The sequence below is a fragment of the Suncus etruscus genome, chromosome 8 (assembly GCF_024139225.1).
Source record: "Suncus etruscus isolate mSunEtr1 chromosome 8, mSunEtr1.pri.cur, whole genome shotgun sequence".
Lineage (NCBI taxonomy): Eukaryota > Metazoa > Chordata > Mammalia > Eulipotyphla > Soricidae > Suncus > Suncus etruscus.
Window position 1 is genome coordinate 116373995 of NC_064855.1, and position 12902 is coordinate 116386896.

The 12902-nt window shown below is 39.1% G+C and overlaps 1 protein-coding gene across 1 annotated transcript in view; it reads right to left on the bottom strand.

Moving 5' to 3' along the window:
• NALCN (sodium leak channel, non-selective) overlaps positions 1–12902 on the bottom strand; it is a 306322-nt gene that overhangs the window by 86689 nt on the left and 206731 nt on the right. The window contains exon 16 of the mRNA XM_049778612.1: positions 4453–4589. Coding sequence (XP_049634569.1) covers positions 4453–4589 — 137 coding nt within the window. The remainder of the gene's footprint in view (positions 1–4452; positions 4590–12902) is intronic.

Consider the following 12902-nt stretch of genomic DNA (forward strand, 5'->3'; position numbering starts at 1 on the left):
ACAGTTGTTTCAGGCATTAAATGTTTCAATACCAATCCCACCATCAGTGTAACTATCCAGCCATCATTTGCAGGCACAAACAAATTAACTTCATATTGTTTGGTACAATACAAAATCAAATGGAATGACCCAAACTAAGATCAAGAAGGACCTATTTGAAATTATTGTTCTATCTCTCCATGATGTTATTAAAGTCAGTGTCTGAGGATTTATTGGTGTGTGTGTGTGTGTGTGTGTGTGTGTGTGTGTGTGTGTGTAGTTTATCTGTGTGGTTGGTCTTGGTTGAGCCTTCTATGTTCCTGTTTAGGTGCATTAAGCTTGAGAGATTTCTATGGAACTTTTCCATCAGATTTTCTATGATCTGACTGGACTGCCACAACTATGAAACATGGGGATGTCTGGGAACTGCAGATCTGGAACAAATTTGTTGGTTTGGCAGTTTGATAAGGTCTTATAAGTCATGGAACTGGGTCAATTCTGTTGAGAATGTAGGGTGTAGAGCTGGGCCTTTGTGGTTCATGCAAAAAGAGGAGAGTGCCCCCACCCTTTTAGAGAAGTCCCCAGAACCTTTAGTCTGGGCCAGACTACTGGGAAGTGTATCATCCTTTTTGTATGGAGCTTAATATTTTTATTGCTTTATTTTGAAAGGAAAATCTCCAGGATAACTTTTTAGTTGATAGTACTTTAGAATCCTTTGGGCTGGGAGACAGTGCAGTGGTCCAGTGCATGTCAAGCATGTGCTCACAGCACTTTCAATCCCCAAACTATGGCACCCTGTGTACTACTGGGATGACCCAGGAACCCCCAATTTGCATGGCTCATCAATGCCCATATCCTCAGTCCTTTGCCCTGAGCCTTGACTTGGTTGGTGGAAAATTACCAGTGGGGCTTCTCCCCTCAAAAATCAACTGAGGTGACTAAGATACTTTCTCCCTCTAAAGAATTAAGCTTATTTTGTTTCCATTCATCATATATATCCTTGAGAGATGATTTTACCATTAAGGACTTGATAAAATTAAAAAGCAACTTAGTTTACAAAAACTAGTCATTTTAAATAAAAACAACTGCCAAAGCATGCGAATTCAAACAGCAGTTTTCTAGATAATTGTTAATCTTGAATTAACTACTTCAGTTCATATTTTCAGGTTTGAATTTTATTTTTTGGTTTTTGGGTCACCAGCAGTGGTGCTCAGAGATTACTCATGGCACTGCACACAAAAATTGCTCCTGGCAGGCTCAGAAGACTGTATGGAACGCCAGAAATTGAACCACTGTGTTAGTCCTTGGTTGGCCAGGTGCAAGGCAAATGCCCTACCATTGTGCAATCTCTCAGGCTCTCAGTGTGAATTTTTGATTGGTTTACTTTTGTTTGTTTGGAGCCATACTTAGTGGTACTTTGGTATTACTCCTTGTTCTATACTGGAGGAAGGCCACATAGGGTACCAGGGATTGAATCTGGGTTAGCTGGCTTGCAAGACATATGGGCCTTAGTCAGTAAATTGTCTTGCAGCCCCCAAGATTTTATAATTAAGAAACAAACATTGTACCATTTACATTTTTAATATTATAGCAATAACTCTAGACTCATACTTTTATAACCTTCCATAAAATCATTTTTATAGGATCATATTTTAGGATTCTAATGCTATTTGCAATTTTGAACAAGAACTGGAAGAACCTTATTCAATTATCTTTACAAAGGTGCTCTGAGGCGTCTTCTGTGAAATTGCACAACCAGAGGGCAGAGCTGGTAGAAAATCAAATTAGGATGAGTTGGAAAAGTCACAATTTTTATTTTTTAAAGAAAAAAATTCTATTGTATCAAGAGCATTTATAAAGGACACAATATACCTAGGGCACAGAAACCTGGCCAGTGGGGCTGATGTGTTTACTTGAAAATAAAGAGTCAATATGAGAAACTATTCATGCAATTCCCACCAGATAAGGGGCTAATATTGAACATATACAAGGTACTTGCAAAACTTAACAAGAAAAAATATCTAATCCCATCAATAAATGGGGAGAAGAAATGAACAGATACTTTGTCAAAGAAGAAATACAAATGACCAAAAGACACATGAAAAAATGCTCCACATCACTAGCCATCAGGGAGATGCAAATCAAACAACAATGAGAAGCCATCTCACGCCACAGAGATTGACACACACCACAAGGAATAAGAACAATCATTTCATGCCACAGAGATTGACACACATCACAAGGAATAAGAACAATCAGTGCTGACTGGGATGACTCACAAGGAATAAGAACAATCAGTGCTGACTGGGATGTGGAGAGAAAGGAACTCTTATCCACTGCTGGTGGGAATGCAGTCTAGTTCTTATGGAAAACAATTTGGAGATTCCTCAAAAAAACTGGAAATTGTGCTCCCATACGATCCAGCTATACCACTAGGAATATACCCTAAGAACACAAAAATACAATACAAAAATCCCTTCCTCACACCTATATTTATTGCAGCACTATTTATACTAGACAGACTCTGGAAACAACCAAGATGCCCTTCAACAAATGAATTGCTAAAAAAAACTATGGTACATATACACAATGGAATATTATGCAGCCATCAGGAGAGATGAAGTCATGAAATTCTCCTATATATGTATGTACATGGAATGTATTTTGATGAGTGAAGTGAGTCAGAGGGACAGAGATAGACATAGAATAGTCTCACTCGTCTAGGGCTTTATGAAAAAATTAAAGACATTATTGTAATAATGCCCAGAAACAATAGAGGGCCAGAAGGACTGACTGGCTCACAATATGAAGCTCACCACAAAAGGAGAGTGCAGTTAGGAAAATAAATACACTATCAATTATCATGACAATCTTGATGAGTGAGAGAAGTAGGATGCCTGTCTAGAATACATGGGGGGCATTGGTGGTGGGAATGTTGCACTGGTGAAGGGGGGTGTTTTGTTTATGACTGAAACCCAACTAAAATCATGCTTGTAATCATGGTGCTTAAATAAAGATTTTATTTAAAAAAAAGTCAGTAGTAATCATAGTTCCCTTAAAATTAGAATTGGGTGGCTGGAGCAATGACACATCAGCGGTAGGGTGTTTGCCTTGAACGTGGCTGACCCAGGATGGACTGCAGTTCGATCCCTGTTCCATATGGTTCCCCAAACGAGGAGTGATTTCTGAGTGTAGAGCCAGGAGTAACCCCTGAACATCACCAGGTGTGACCCCCAAGCAAGCAAACAAAAAACAAATAAACAAAAAAACTGCATGTAATTAGAGGAGGGAATCAGTATTTCTATTAAAATTCTTGCGGTGGTGCAGCGGTAGGGAGTTTGCCTTGTATGCGGCAGTTCCAGACAGACCTGGGTTTGATCCCTGACATCCCATATAATCTCCCAAGCCAGGAGCAAGCACATAGCCAGGAGTAACCTCTGAGTGTCACCGGGTGTTGACCCCCAAAAAATTAAAATCGAGGGGCTGGATAATGACAGTTCAACTGGCATGCTTTGCATACAGGAGGTCAGAATTCAATGCCAGTACACCCCTGGTTCCCTGAGCGTTGTTGGGAGCAGGGGAGAGTGCTGGAACCATGCTGGTTGTGGCTCCCCAAATCAAAGATGGAGAATAATAGCTTGTTGTTGACCTACTATGAAACTGAGCATCTTGGCCAGTTTCCAGAGAAACTGCTGGCACAGACAAGAGTCATCTCAAAAGCATGCAGGAAGATATGTTAAATGAAGTAAACCAGAAGAAGGATACATTCAGAATGATATCACATATATGTGGTATTTAGAATAACTGCATAAAAAACCCGCAATGGTCTAAATGGGAATTGTCCCAAACACCCTTGGCCCCAGAGTATAGAGAGGAGAAGGAAATAAACTACTAAGTGGAGGAGAAACACAAATATGAAAGGATAGGGGCCAGAGGCCAAGTGGTCTCAGGTGCATTGGAGGAGAAAAAAAATAAAAGGACAGAACTAATTATTCAAGCCAAAGCTAACCACCATGGAATCAAGAGACTCAAACTCGAATAATCTAAACTTTATATGAGCCTATAATATTGGCAGGCTGGCGGGCAAAGGGTGGTGGTTGGACACACTCTGGGAACATGGACGACACTGGTGGTCGGATTGGCCCTGACCCAACTATGAAGGACTCTGTATTTCAATTAAAAACAAGCAAACAAACAAAAAGCATGCAGAAGAGATGTAGGTTTAATGCCCTCAGAAACAACAAAAACCATGCAGGAGAGATGTGGGTTTAATGCCCTCAGAAACTTGGCTCTGGATTGAACCTGCAAGGGCTGGATGGCTTTTAATGTGAAGGTGGAGAGAATAGAGATGGAGACGAGTTAGAAATAAAGAAGAGACCCATGCCCTTAGGAATGTGGGTGAGTGTGGGTCGCTGACACAGGGGGAGTCTTGCTAGGCACTGGGGAGAGCCCAGATATAGGACGCATCCCTACCTGATTTTGGGAACGGTGAAATCTGAGGGCAGCTTGGAGATTTTCACCATCTGCGGCCGGTTGGGAAATTTTTCAAAGATTCGAAGGCGCAACGGGAGTTTCTCTTTGGTGTCTGCGTTGGCTTCGCTTTGCTTTAACTGGAGGAAAAGGAAAGAGAAGACAGAGATCTTTGAATGCCAGAGACCATGAGCAATTTTGAGTTTAAGAAATGACGAGCTGTTCTCAGAAGCAGCAGCAGATGGCAGTAGAGACCTGCGAGACACGCTGTCACCTGTCATGGGGGGTGTCTAAGGAAACTTCTAGCAAGGGAAAAACAAAACCCAAACCAGATAAACGACCAGAAACTGTTTCTTTCCTTACTGGATTCCACTTTTATACCATCAATTATTTTCTCTTGATGATTTTTTGCTACTAGCATTATTAAATAAAATGTGTTTTTATAAAAGGGAGGGAGAGAGTTGGAAATCAAAATCAGATGAGTTTTCAGTTAGAGAAATAACTAAGTTTCGAACTATCCTAATAATGAGAATGTATGAGGGAAATGGAGAGCCTATCTAGAGTACAGGCGGGGATTGGGTGGGGAGGAGGGAGATTTGGGACATTGGTGATGGGAATGTTGCACTGGTGATGGGGGGTGTTCTTTACATGACTGAAACCCAAACACAATCATGTATGTAATAAATTTGTTTAAATTAAAAAATTAAAAAAAAAACAAGAAGAAAGAGACACCACCCAAGTTTAAGAGAAAAATCCAGAAAGTCTGCTTGCTGCTGTCTACGGCACCCATACAGTTGTTTGAAGGGACAGTTTGTTTTCCCATCAATTTCTTGAAAGCATGTTATCAACTATTAAAAATTACTCCGGTTAAAAAAAATCAGATTTAAAAACACAAGATGCTAAAAATGTCAAGAAAACTGGGTATTTATTTGAATAGGTCAAAAATTAAAACTCAAAATGGCACTTTTAGTATAGAAAAGAATTTCTTGGTGATTTATAAAGATCCCTAGGATTGTTAAATTACTTGCCTTCAAATATCCTTGTAATGATGACAGGATCCCTCCCTCCTATAATTCTCAGCACCCAGTGCACTCAGGAATTACCCTTGACAGGATTTAGGGGATCATATGTGGTGCCATACACTAAATGAAAATGTTATTTGTTGAATAAGTAAGCAAGAACTGAATTCTTGCCCAGGTAACTTGGAAATTAAGAATAGGTTATTTTATTTTATTTTATTTTATCCTAAACGGTGGTAAGTAGTGCATGAACAGTCTGCTCATTGACTAAATGAATTTGAGATGGTGGAGAATCATGTCCTAAAATTCAGAATTGACTAAAATTAGTCTCTTATAGTATTTAACCTAAATAACGCCTGCTGTTGGTGAACTAATATACGCTTACATGTAAAAAAAATTACATAATGAGACATGCCAGGGGAATGGTAGCTTTGGCTTAAACCAATACCCAAGAATAAAAGGTTGAATACACTCAGGTTAGAAATATTAAAAATAATTACCACTGACTAATGAGAAGTTCAAAGATCTGAGTGTTTCTTGGACAAAGGATTTCTGGGTCTCATATCCAGAGTCAATCCCCTGAGCATCACCAGGTGTGGTTCCCAGACAAAATTACCTTGTCTCCATGTTTTGGGGTTTATTTGGTTTAGGTTTTTTTTTTTTTTTGCCTCAATGGTTTAAGTGGAATTAAACCCATCCTAATGTGTATTAGAATTATTTAGGCTCCATAAAGCTAGAAAGTTCCTGCTGAACATGGAGATTTCATTTTAGCTTTACTTTTATTTACTTATTTCAAGAAGGAGAAATAAAATTGTAGTTAATAAATGAATCAGAAGTCCACAGCAGTTGGTCATGGAGCTGTAAATTTATAAAAGCTCTTTTGTGGGGATTGAAGGTACTTGGGGTTTTGCAAATACTGTCCTGGCCTCCTCTCCATGACAAAGGACAAGCACAGAGAGGCTGAAGGACCAATGATGACAGGGTCAGTGCTCACCCTTTAGGGTTCTGTTTACAAGTGGGATGAGCATCTTTCTGCCTAGTGGAAAATTGTCCCAGGCTCAAAGTCAAGGGCGTTCATGGAAAACAAACAATACACAACAGTGACCTGACAAATTTTTTTCTAAGGTGTGTGGTTACTGTCAAAGCAAACCCACCTTCAGCCCCTCATCTCCAGTCACACAGCTTGCAAACCCAGAGTAGTTCTCAGGAGTCCCCGTGACAGACTTCTCCAAGGCAACATCAACTGTACCCTAGCCAAACCTCCATCCATGAGCTACACCCAAGCTCCAGAATGTGGACCATGCTCACAAAACAATGGGAAGTGATGAAAGTCAGACAAAACACAAGAGCTCATGACCAATGATCCCATTTCTGGAAAGTCAATGAAGAATAGATTTGTGTCAAACTATAATATAATACTAATGACTTCCCAGAGTCATTATTATACTGTTAAAAATAAGATAATAAAATTAAAATTATATTATTTTACATTATTATATTAATACACATTAATATATTGTATTTATATTATTATGTATTAATATATATTTACATATTTTTATATATTTTATTTAAACACCTTGATTACATACATGATTGTGTTTGGGTTTCAGTCATGTAAAGAACACCCCCCATCACCAGTTCAACATTCCCATCACCAATGTCCCAAATCTCCCTCTTTCCCACCCAACCCCCGCCTGTACTCTAGACAGTCTTTCTATTTCCCTCATACATTCTCATTGTTAGGATAGTTCACAATGTAGTTGTTTCTCTAACTAAACTCATCTGTTTGTGGTGAGCTTCATGAGGTGAGCTGTACCTTCCAGCTCTTTTCTCTTTTGTGTCTGAAAATTATTATTGCAAGAATGTCTTTCATTTTTCTTAAAACCCATAGATGAGTGAGACCATTCTGCATCTTTCTCTCTCTCTCTGACTTATTTCACTCAGCATAATAGATTCCATGTACATCCATGTATAGGAGAATTTCATGACTTCATCTCTCCTGACAGCTGCATAATATTCCATTGTGTATATGTACCACAGTTCCTTTAGCCATTCTTCTGTTGAAGGGCATCTTGGTTGTTTACAGATCTTGCTATGGTAAATAGTGCTGCAATGAATATAGGTGTAAGGAAGGGATTTTTGTATTGTATTTTTGTGTTCCTAGGGTATATTCCTAGGAGTGGTATAGCTGGATTGTATGGGACCTCGATTTCCGGTTTTTGGAGGAATCTCCATATCGCTTTTCATAAAGGTTGAACTAGACGGCTCTTATTCACTGTCACTATGTACCTGAAATACCACCGTGAAAGACTTGTAATTCACTTTGGTCTCAATAAAAAAAACCCCACACATTTTATATTTATCTTTGTTTAGGGCCACACCTAGCAGTGCTTATGGATAACTCCTGGTTCTGCACTTAGAGGTTATTCCTGGTGATACATGGGTGGACCATATGGGATGCCAAGGATCAAACTCAGTTGGCTGCCAAATGCCCTCCTTACCTGCTCTGTTATAGCTCTGGCCCCATGCACTTTTATATTTTAATAGACTTATTTAGATTTCCTTTTGAAACTTTAATTTTTCTCTCCTCACTCTTACTAAATTGTGTACTTGTAAGATTTATCAATTTCCTGCTGATTTTAAAAGTATTAGCATAAAATTAATCACACTATTAATATTAAAAATTTAAATACCTTCTGAAAAGATATACAGGTTATGAAAAAAAATTTATTTTTAGGAAGAAGAGCAAAGTCATTTCAGGCACTGTGGAAATAACTCCCTCCACCAAAAACAAAACAAAACAAAATAAAAAGAATTTCATGGCACATTGAAATTAATAACTGTTTCATTTCCTTACATATGATGGGATGCTCTTTCATCTTCTATCCATATTATTTTTCCCCTTCTCCTATTAGAACTACCATTTCCCCAGATTAATTTCACTTTGATATCAATAAGTAAACAAGACAAATTCTATTGCATATATTGAAGAATAACAGCACAAAAGCAAGCCTTTCAACATATGACGATTATTAATTGTACATGTCCACTTAGACATTGTTTCAAAAATCATGACTTGGGGGTGGAAAGAAAATAGTGCTGAGAATCATAAGATTTTTATTTCCATCATACTAAAAAACCCCACACAAGAGGGAGTTTGTCAAGGTTTCCACTGAGCTGCAGTAGACAGAACAGATGATAATTTGGAAACAGACACACAAGGCTGGAAATTGGCACCAAAAAAAAAAATTAGAACCGAAAAAAAAAATACAAAAGATTTCAACCTTGAGCTTCAAAAACTATAAGTTATCTAAGCTCAGTGCTATTCTTCGGCTCAGCATCTGTCTTACAGAGATAGCATCACCCATTGGGCACTGAGAGAGTTTGCTTGGCTGGTGCTTCTCCAGATCATGGAGGGTAATTGCTCTGCACATCACATCCTATGTTCAGCCTCATCGCTTCAGTCTTCCATATTTCAGTCTGTGCTTTTTCCCCTACTCGGATATTCAAAACCTATTCATTTTCAGCTCTGTTCCGGAGGCCCAGACCAATAACTGAATTGACGGATTATACTAAATAAAATTTCTTGGGTAATAGCAGCTGTGATTTTTCCAGAAGAAAACAATTTGAAAGAAAAAAAAAAAAGCACTCAAGATGCAGGAAAGATTTGCCTTTTTAAAATTCGGGTCCATGTTCTTTCAAATGCTGTGGATAGGTCTGTGGGTTAATGCAGTGAGAGAGTTTTATTTTTTGACTGTACAATATATGAACAAAAAAGAGCAGGTTATGTTCAATCTAGAGAAAGGAGTTGCTCTTTGCTATTTGAGCAAATTAAGGAACTATCCTCTGCCTCTTTACACGCTGGTTTTGGCTTATTTTTCTGGATAGAAATGAACTAGATAGAGGAATTCAGAGTTTATACTCTTTCTAAAGAGTGACATTTTGGTGGGAATAGTTTTCCTGATTATTTTACAGTTGTGATATAAAAAACTGAATTAAAATCTGGGTTTGATCATCAGGAGTAAGGGCCAACCCATTGGTTTATATTAATATCCCCATGGCACTATAAAGCCTTAAGAGACAAAGATAAACAACTTGCAAGAATAGCTACTTGATCCAATAAAGAAGTTGGTGATGGTAGTATTTGGGATCTACTCCAAGCTCTGTGTTTAGAAAAGGGAGGATCAACCTGAAACCAGCTTCATGCAGGGCAAATGCCTTCACTCTTGTTCTATATCTTCCTCCTCCCCAGTACATTTCTCAGAAGGGAAATAATCCTTTGGCACCAAAGTGGAAAGGTTTATTGGGCACACACAGGCATATAAGATAGGAATGTCATGCTCTTTTAAAATGTGATTAAATCACTTGTTCATCCCCTTTTAAAAATATTTAACACATCTCAAATTTACATGGCCAAATTGGAATTGGGATTTGGGGGGGTGTAATTAGAGGGCTTGTTATTTAGTTTGTGTACAGGTCATAAAAGCTGCATTTTTAGATGACAGCTGGCATCCCAAAAGCTTCCCAGTCAGGATCTTAGCTGATTGATGGCATGTGGTGCTTGCTGATTAGACTCATCCATCCTTAGAAGAAGTCCCTGAAGATAATGGGAAGCAAGGAGAAGGCTGGCAGGTTGGGGACCAGGAGGAATTAAAAACTGTCTAGTTCTTCCTGGGTTGGGAGTCCAGCAGAAGACTGGCAATGGATGTTACATTGGTACCATCTTAAAACATCCTTAAGGATGTGCTTCCGTATTTCCATATTCACTCTTGTTAGAATGGCAGTCCCAGGGTCTTCCAGCCTTTCCACGTGTCCCCATAAAGGTTTCTTTGTACAGTGATATGACTAATATGTTCAACAAGAGAAACTAGCAGAAGATGCAAAATCAGTAAGGGAAAAAGATGGTGGTTGAAAAGCTAGGATACCAAATGCTGGATGGGGAACTTTCCTTATATTATTGTGCCTTAAAACACAATTAGTGGGACTGGAGAGATAGCACAGCTGGTAGAGCGCTGCCCTTGCATGTGGCTGATCTGAACTCAATTTTTGGCACCCCATATGGTCCTTAGAGTCCACCAGGAATAATTCCTAAATGCAGAGCCATGAGTAAGCCCTGAATACTGCTAGGTGTGGCTCCAAAGTAAATAAGCACAAAATCCAATTAGTAGGGTTGGTTTTTTAGTCACAAGAAATATAATGAGTTTGCGGGCTTTATTTCCTTCTACATTCCAACACCTTTATTTTACTTTAAATATCTCCTGTGTTATTCAACCAAGACATAGCTGTTTCCATTAGGAAATCATCAGAGTCATTGAAATATGTTTATTGTGATAAAAATGCACCTTTTTTCTCCACTTCAGATAAAATTATATCAAAACTGCATGTAAACGAAAGACTTGGTTCTTGCTCTGAGATAAATATTTATAAAGAACAAGGGGAAAAACAAGCGCACACTAAAGGGAATTCAGAACACATACAAACACACACACACACACACATAAAGAGAGTGCTCTTCCATGATTTATCCTCTCTGTTTGGATTTAGAAAATTATAAGAGATAGGTTGGTCTATAAAACAAGCAATCTTAAAATATAAGATGTGAATCTGTATTTTTGTTTAGTTTTATAATCCCTTAACCACTTTGGGTTTTAGAATTCTTATATAAAACAAGAAAGAGGATCTTTTCTCTTACATAAATGCCAGCTACAAGTGAGCTAGCATACTCCCTGCAAGTTGAATGACTCCAGGGAGATATGTGATCAAAACCACATCGATTGCCCAAACCCAGTTACTCCCAGCTCCACAGGAAAAAGGTCTGATCCTCATGAGCAGAGACAAATCAAAAGGCCAGAAGCATGTCCTTCCATCTCTGTACCTTCTCCCCCTTTCTCCAGTGCCTTGCTTCTGGATGAACTTCTGGATGAGTGTGTCTAGGCCAGGGGATTTCAAACTACTGCCTGCAGGCCACATTCGGCCCACCAAAGACATTTATCCAGCCCTCGACTGCTTGTCCAGATTAGCAGTCAACTCATCCCGGGCCTGCAGTGCCCATGCGTGGGATGTGGGCCACATTTTGCAGAGCTCCCTCCTTCTCTCTGTCTCTCAGCTCCTTCTCTCATTTTCAGGCAGGGTTTCTCAAACTCCAGCCCACCAAAAGCAGGCCCATCTTTCCCATTGAAAGACTGGTAAGTTTATTGATTTAACTTTACTGGTTCTTCACTTTAAACATTGTATTTGTTCCTGTTATTTTTACTTCAAAATAAGATATGTGCAGTGTGCATAGGAATTCGCTCCTAGTTGTTTGTTTGTTTTTTAACTATAGTCTGGCCTTCCAATGGTTTGGAGGACAGTGAACTAGACCCTCTTTTAAGAAGTTTGAGGATCCTTGGTCTAGGTTTTGGATTTAAAACATGAAACTAGAGGCAACCTTTCTCTGGATCAAGTGCTTACTCTGATGGTCCTTTTCTGACTGGCTTACAAGGATCAACATACTCCACATCTACACTGTACAGTCACACTTGCATCTGTCGCAACTATGGATAAGCCAATCATCACTGACTTCTCTCTTCTCTTGGTCCCTCTCCTCAAACTCTGCTTTTGCTCTTCTGGAATCCTCAACAGCTCCTATGCCAATGAGCTGGTGATGGCCACTCTGTCATTCAGGCTTTATCTCCCCATTATTTCTTTTATTTTTTTTTTGTTTGTTTTTGGGCCACACCGGTTGACACTCAGGGATTACTCCTGGCTATGAGCTCAGAAATCGCTCCTGGCTTGGGGGACCATATGGGATGCCGGGGGATCAAACCACAGTTAGTCCTAGATCAGCATTAGCAAGGCAAATGCCCTACAGCTTGCACCACTGCTCTGGCCCCATATTACTTTCACTTTTTAACTGGTCTTCCAGTATACTCTTGTCCCCCTTAAACTCACATTTCAGAACCTCTTAAAAAAAAAAACTCCATCACATTTCTCTAGCTCCTAAAAATAAATGTTTGGGCTGTAGGGGATGGAACATAGCTCTAGTCTTTTTGGAACAAATGGCAAGTAAAACTGGAGTTCAAAACTGAGGAAAGACGACTCATCTGACATGCTTCTATTTTGTATCTAGGGATACAGAATCAAACTACTGCCCCACTTCTTACAAGTCTTCACCCAGCAATAAAAGAGTGTTGAGATTTGTGCTGTAACTACGAGACATGGCAGAACACAGAAAACATAGGTGACACTTTTCTCCTAGCCCTATTTATCTAGTCTCCCATGCCCTATGACAGATATGGAAGGAAAGGATGATGGTTGTTTTGGACATTTTTGGGGTCATTTTGATTAAAGGAAAACAAATTAAATTGAGTTCCTATAGATCAACGAGGCAGGCTGAGTTCAGGTAGAGCTAAAGATAAATGCCTTTTTCCTCCCAAACTTGCTCATTGTTTT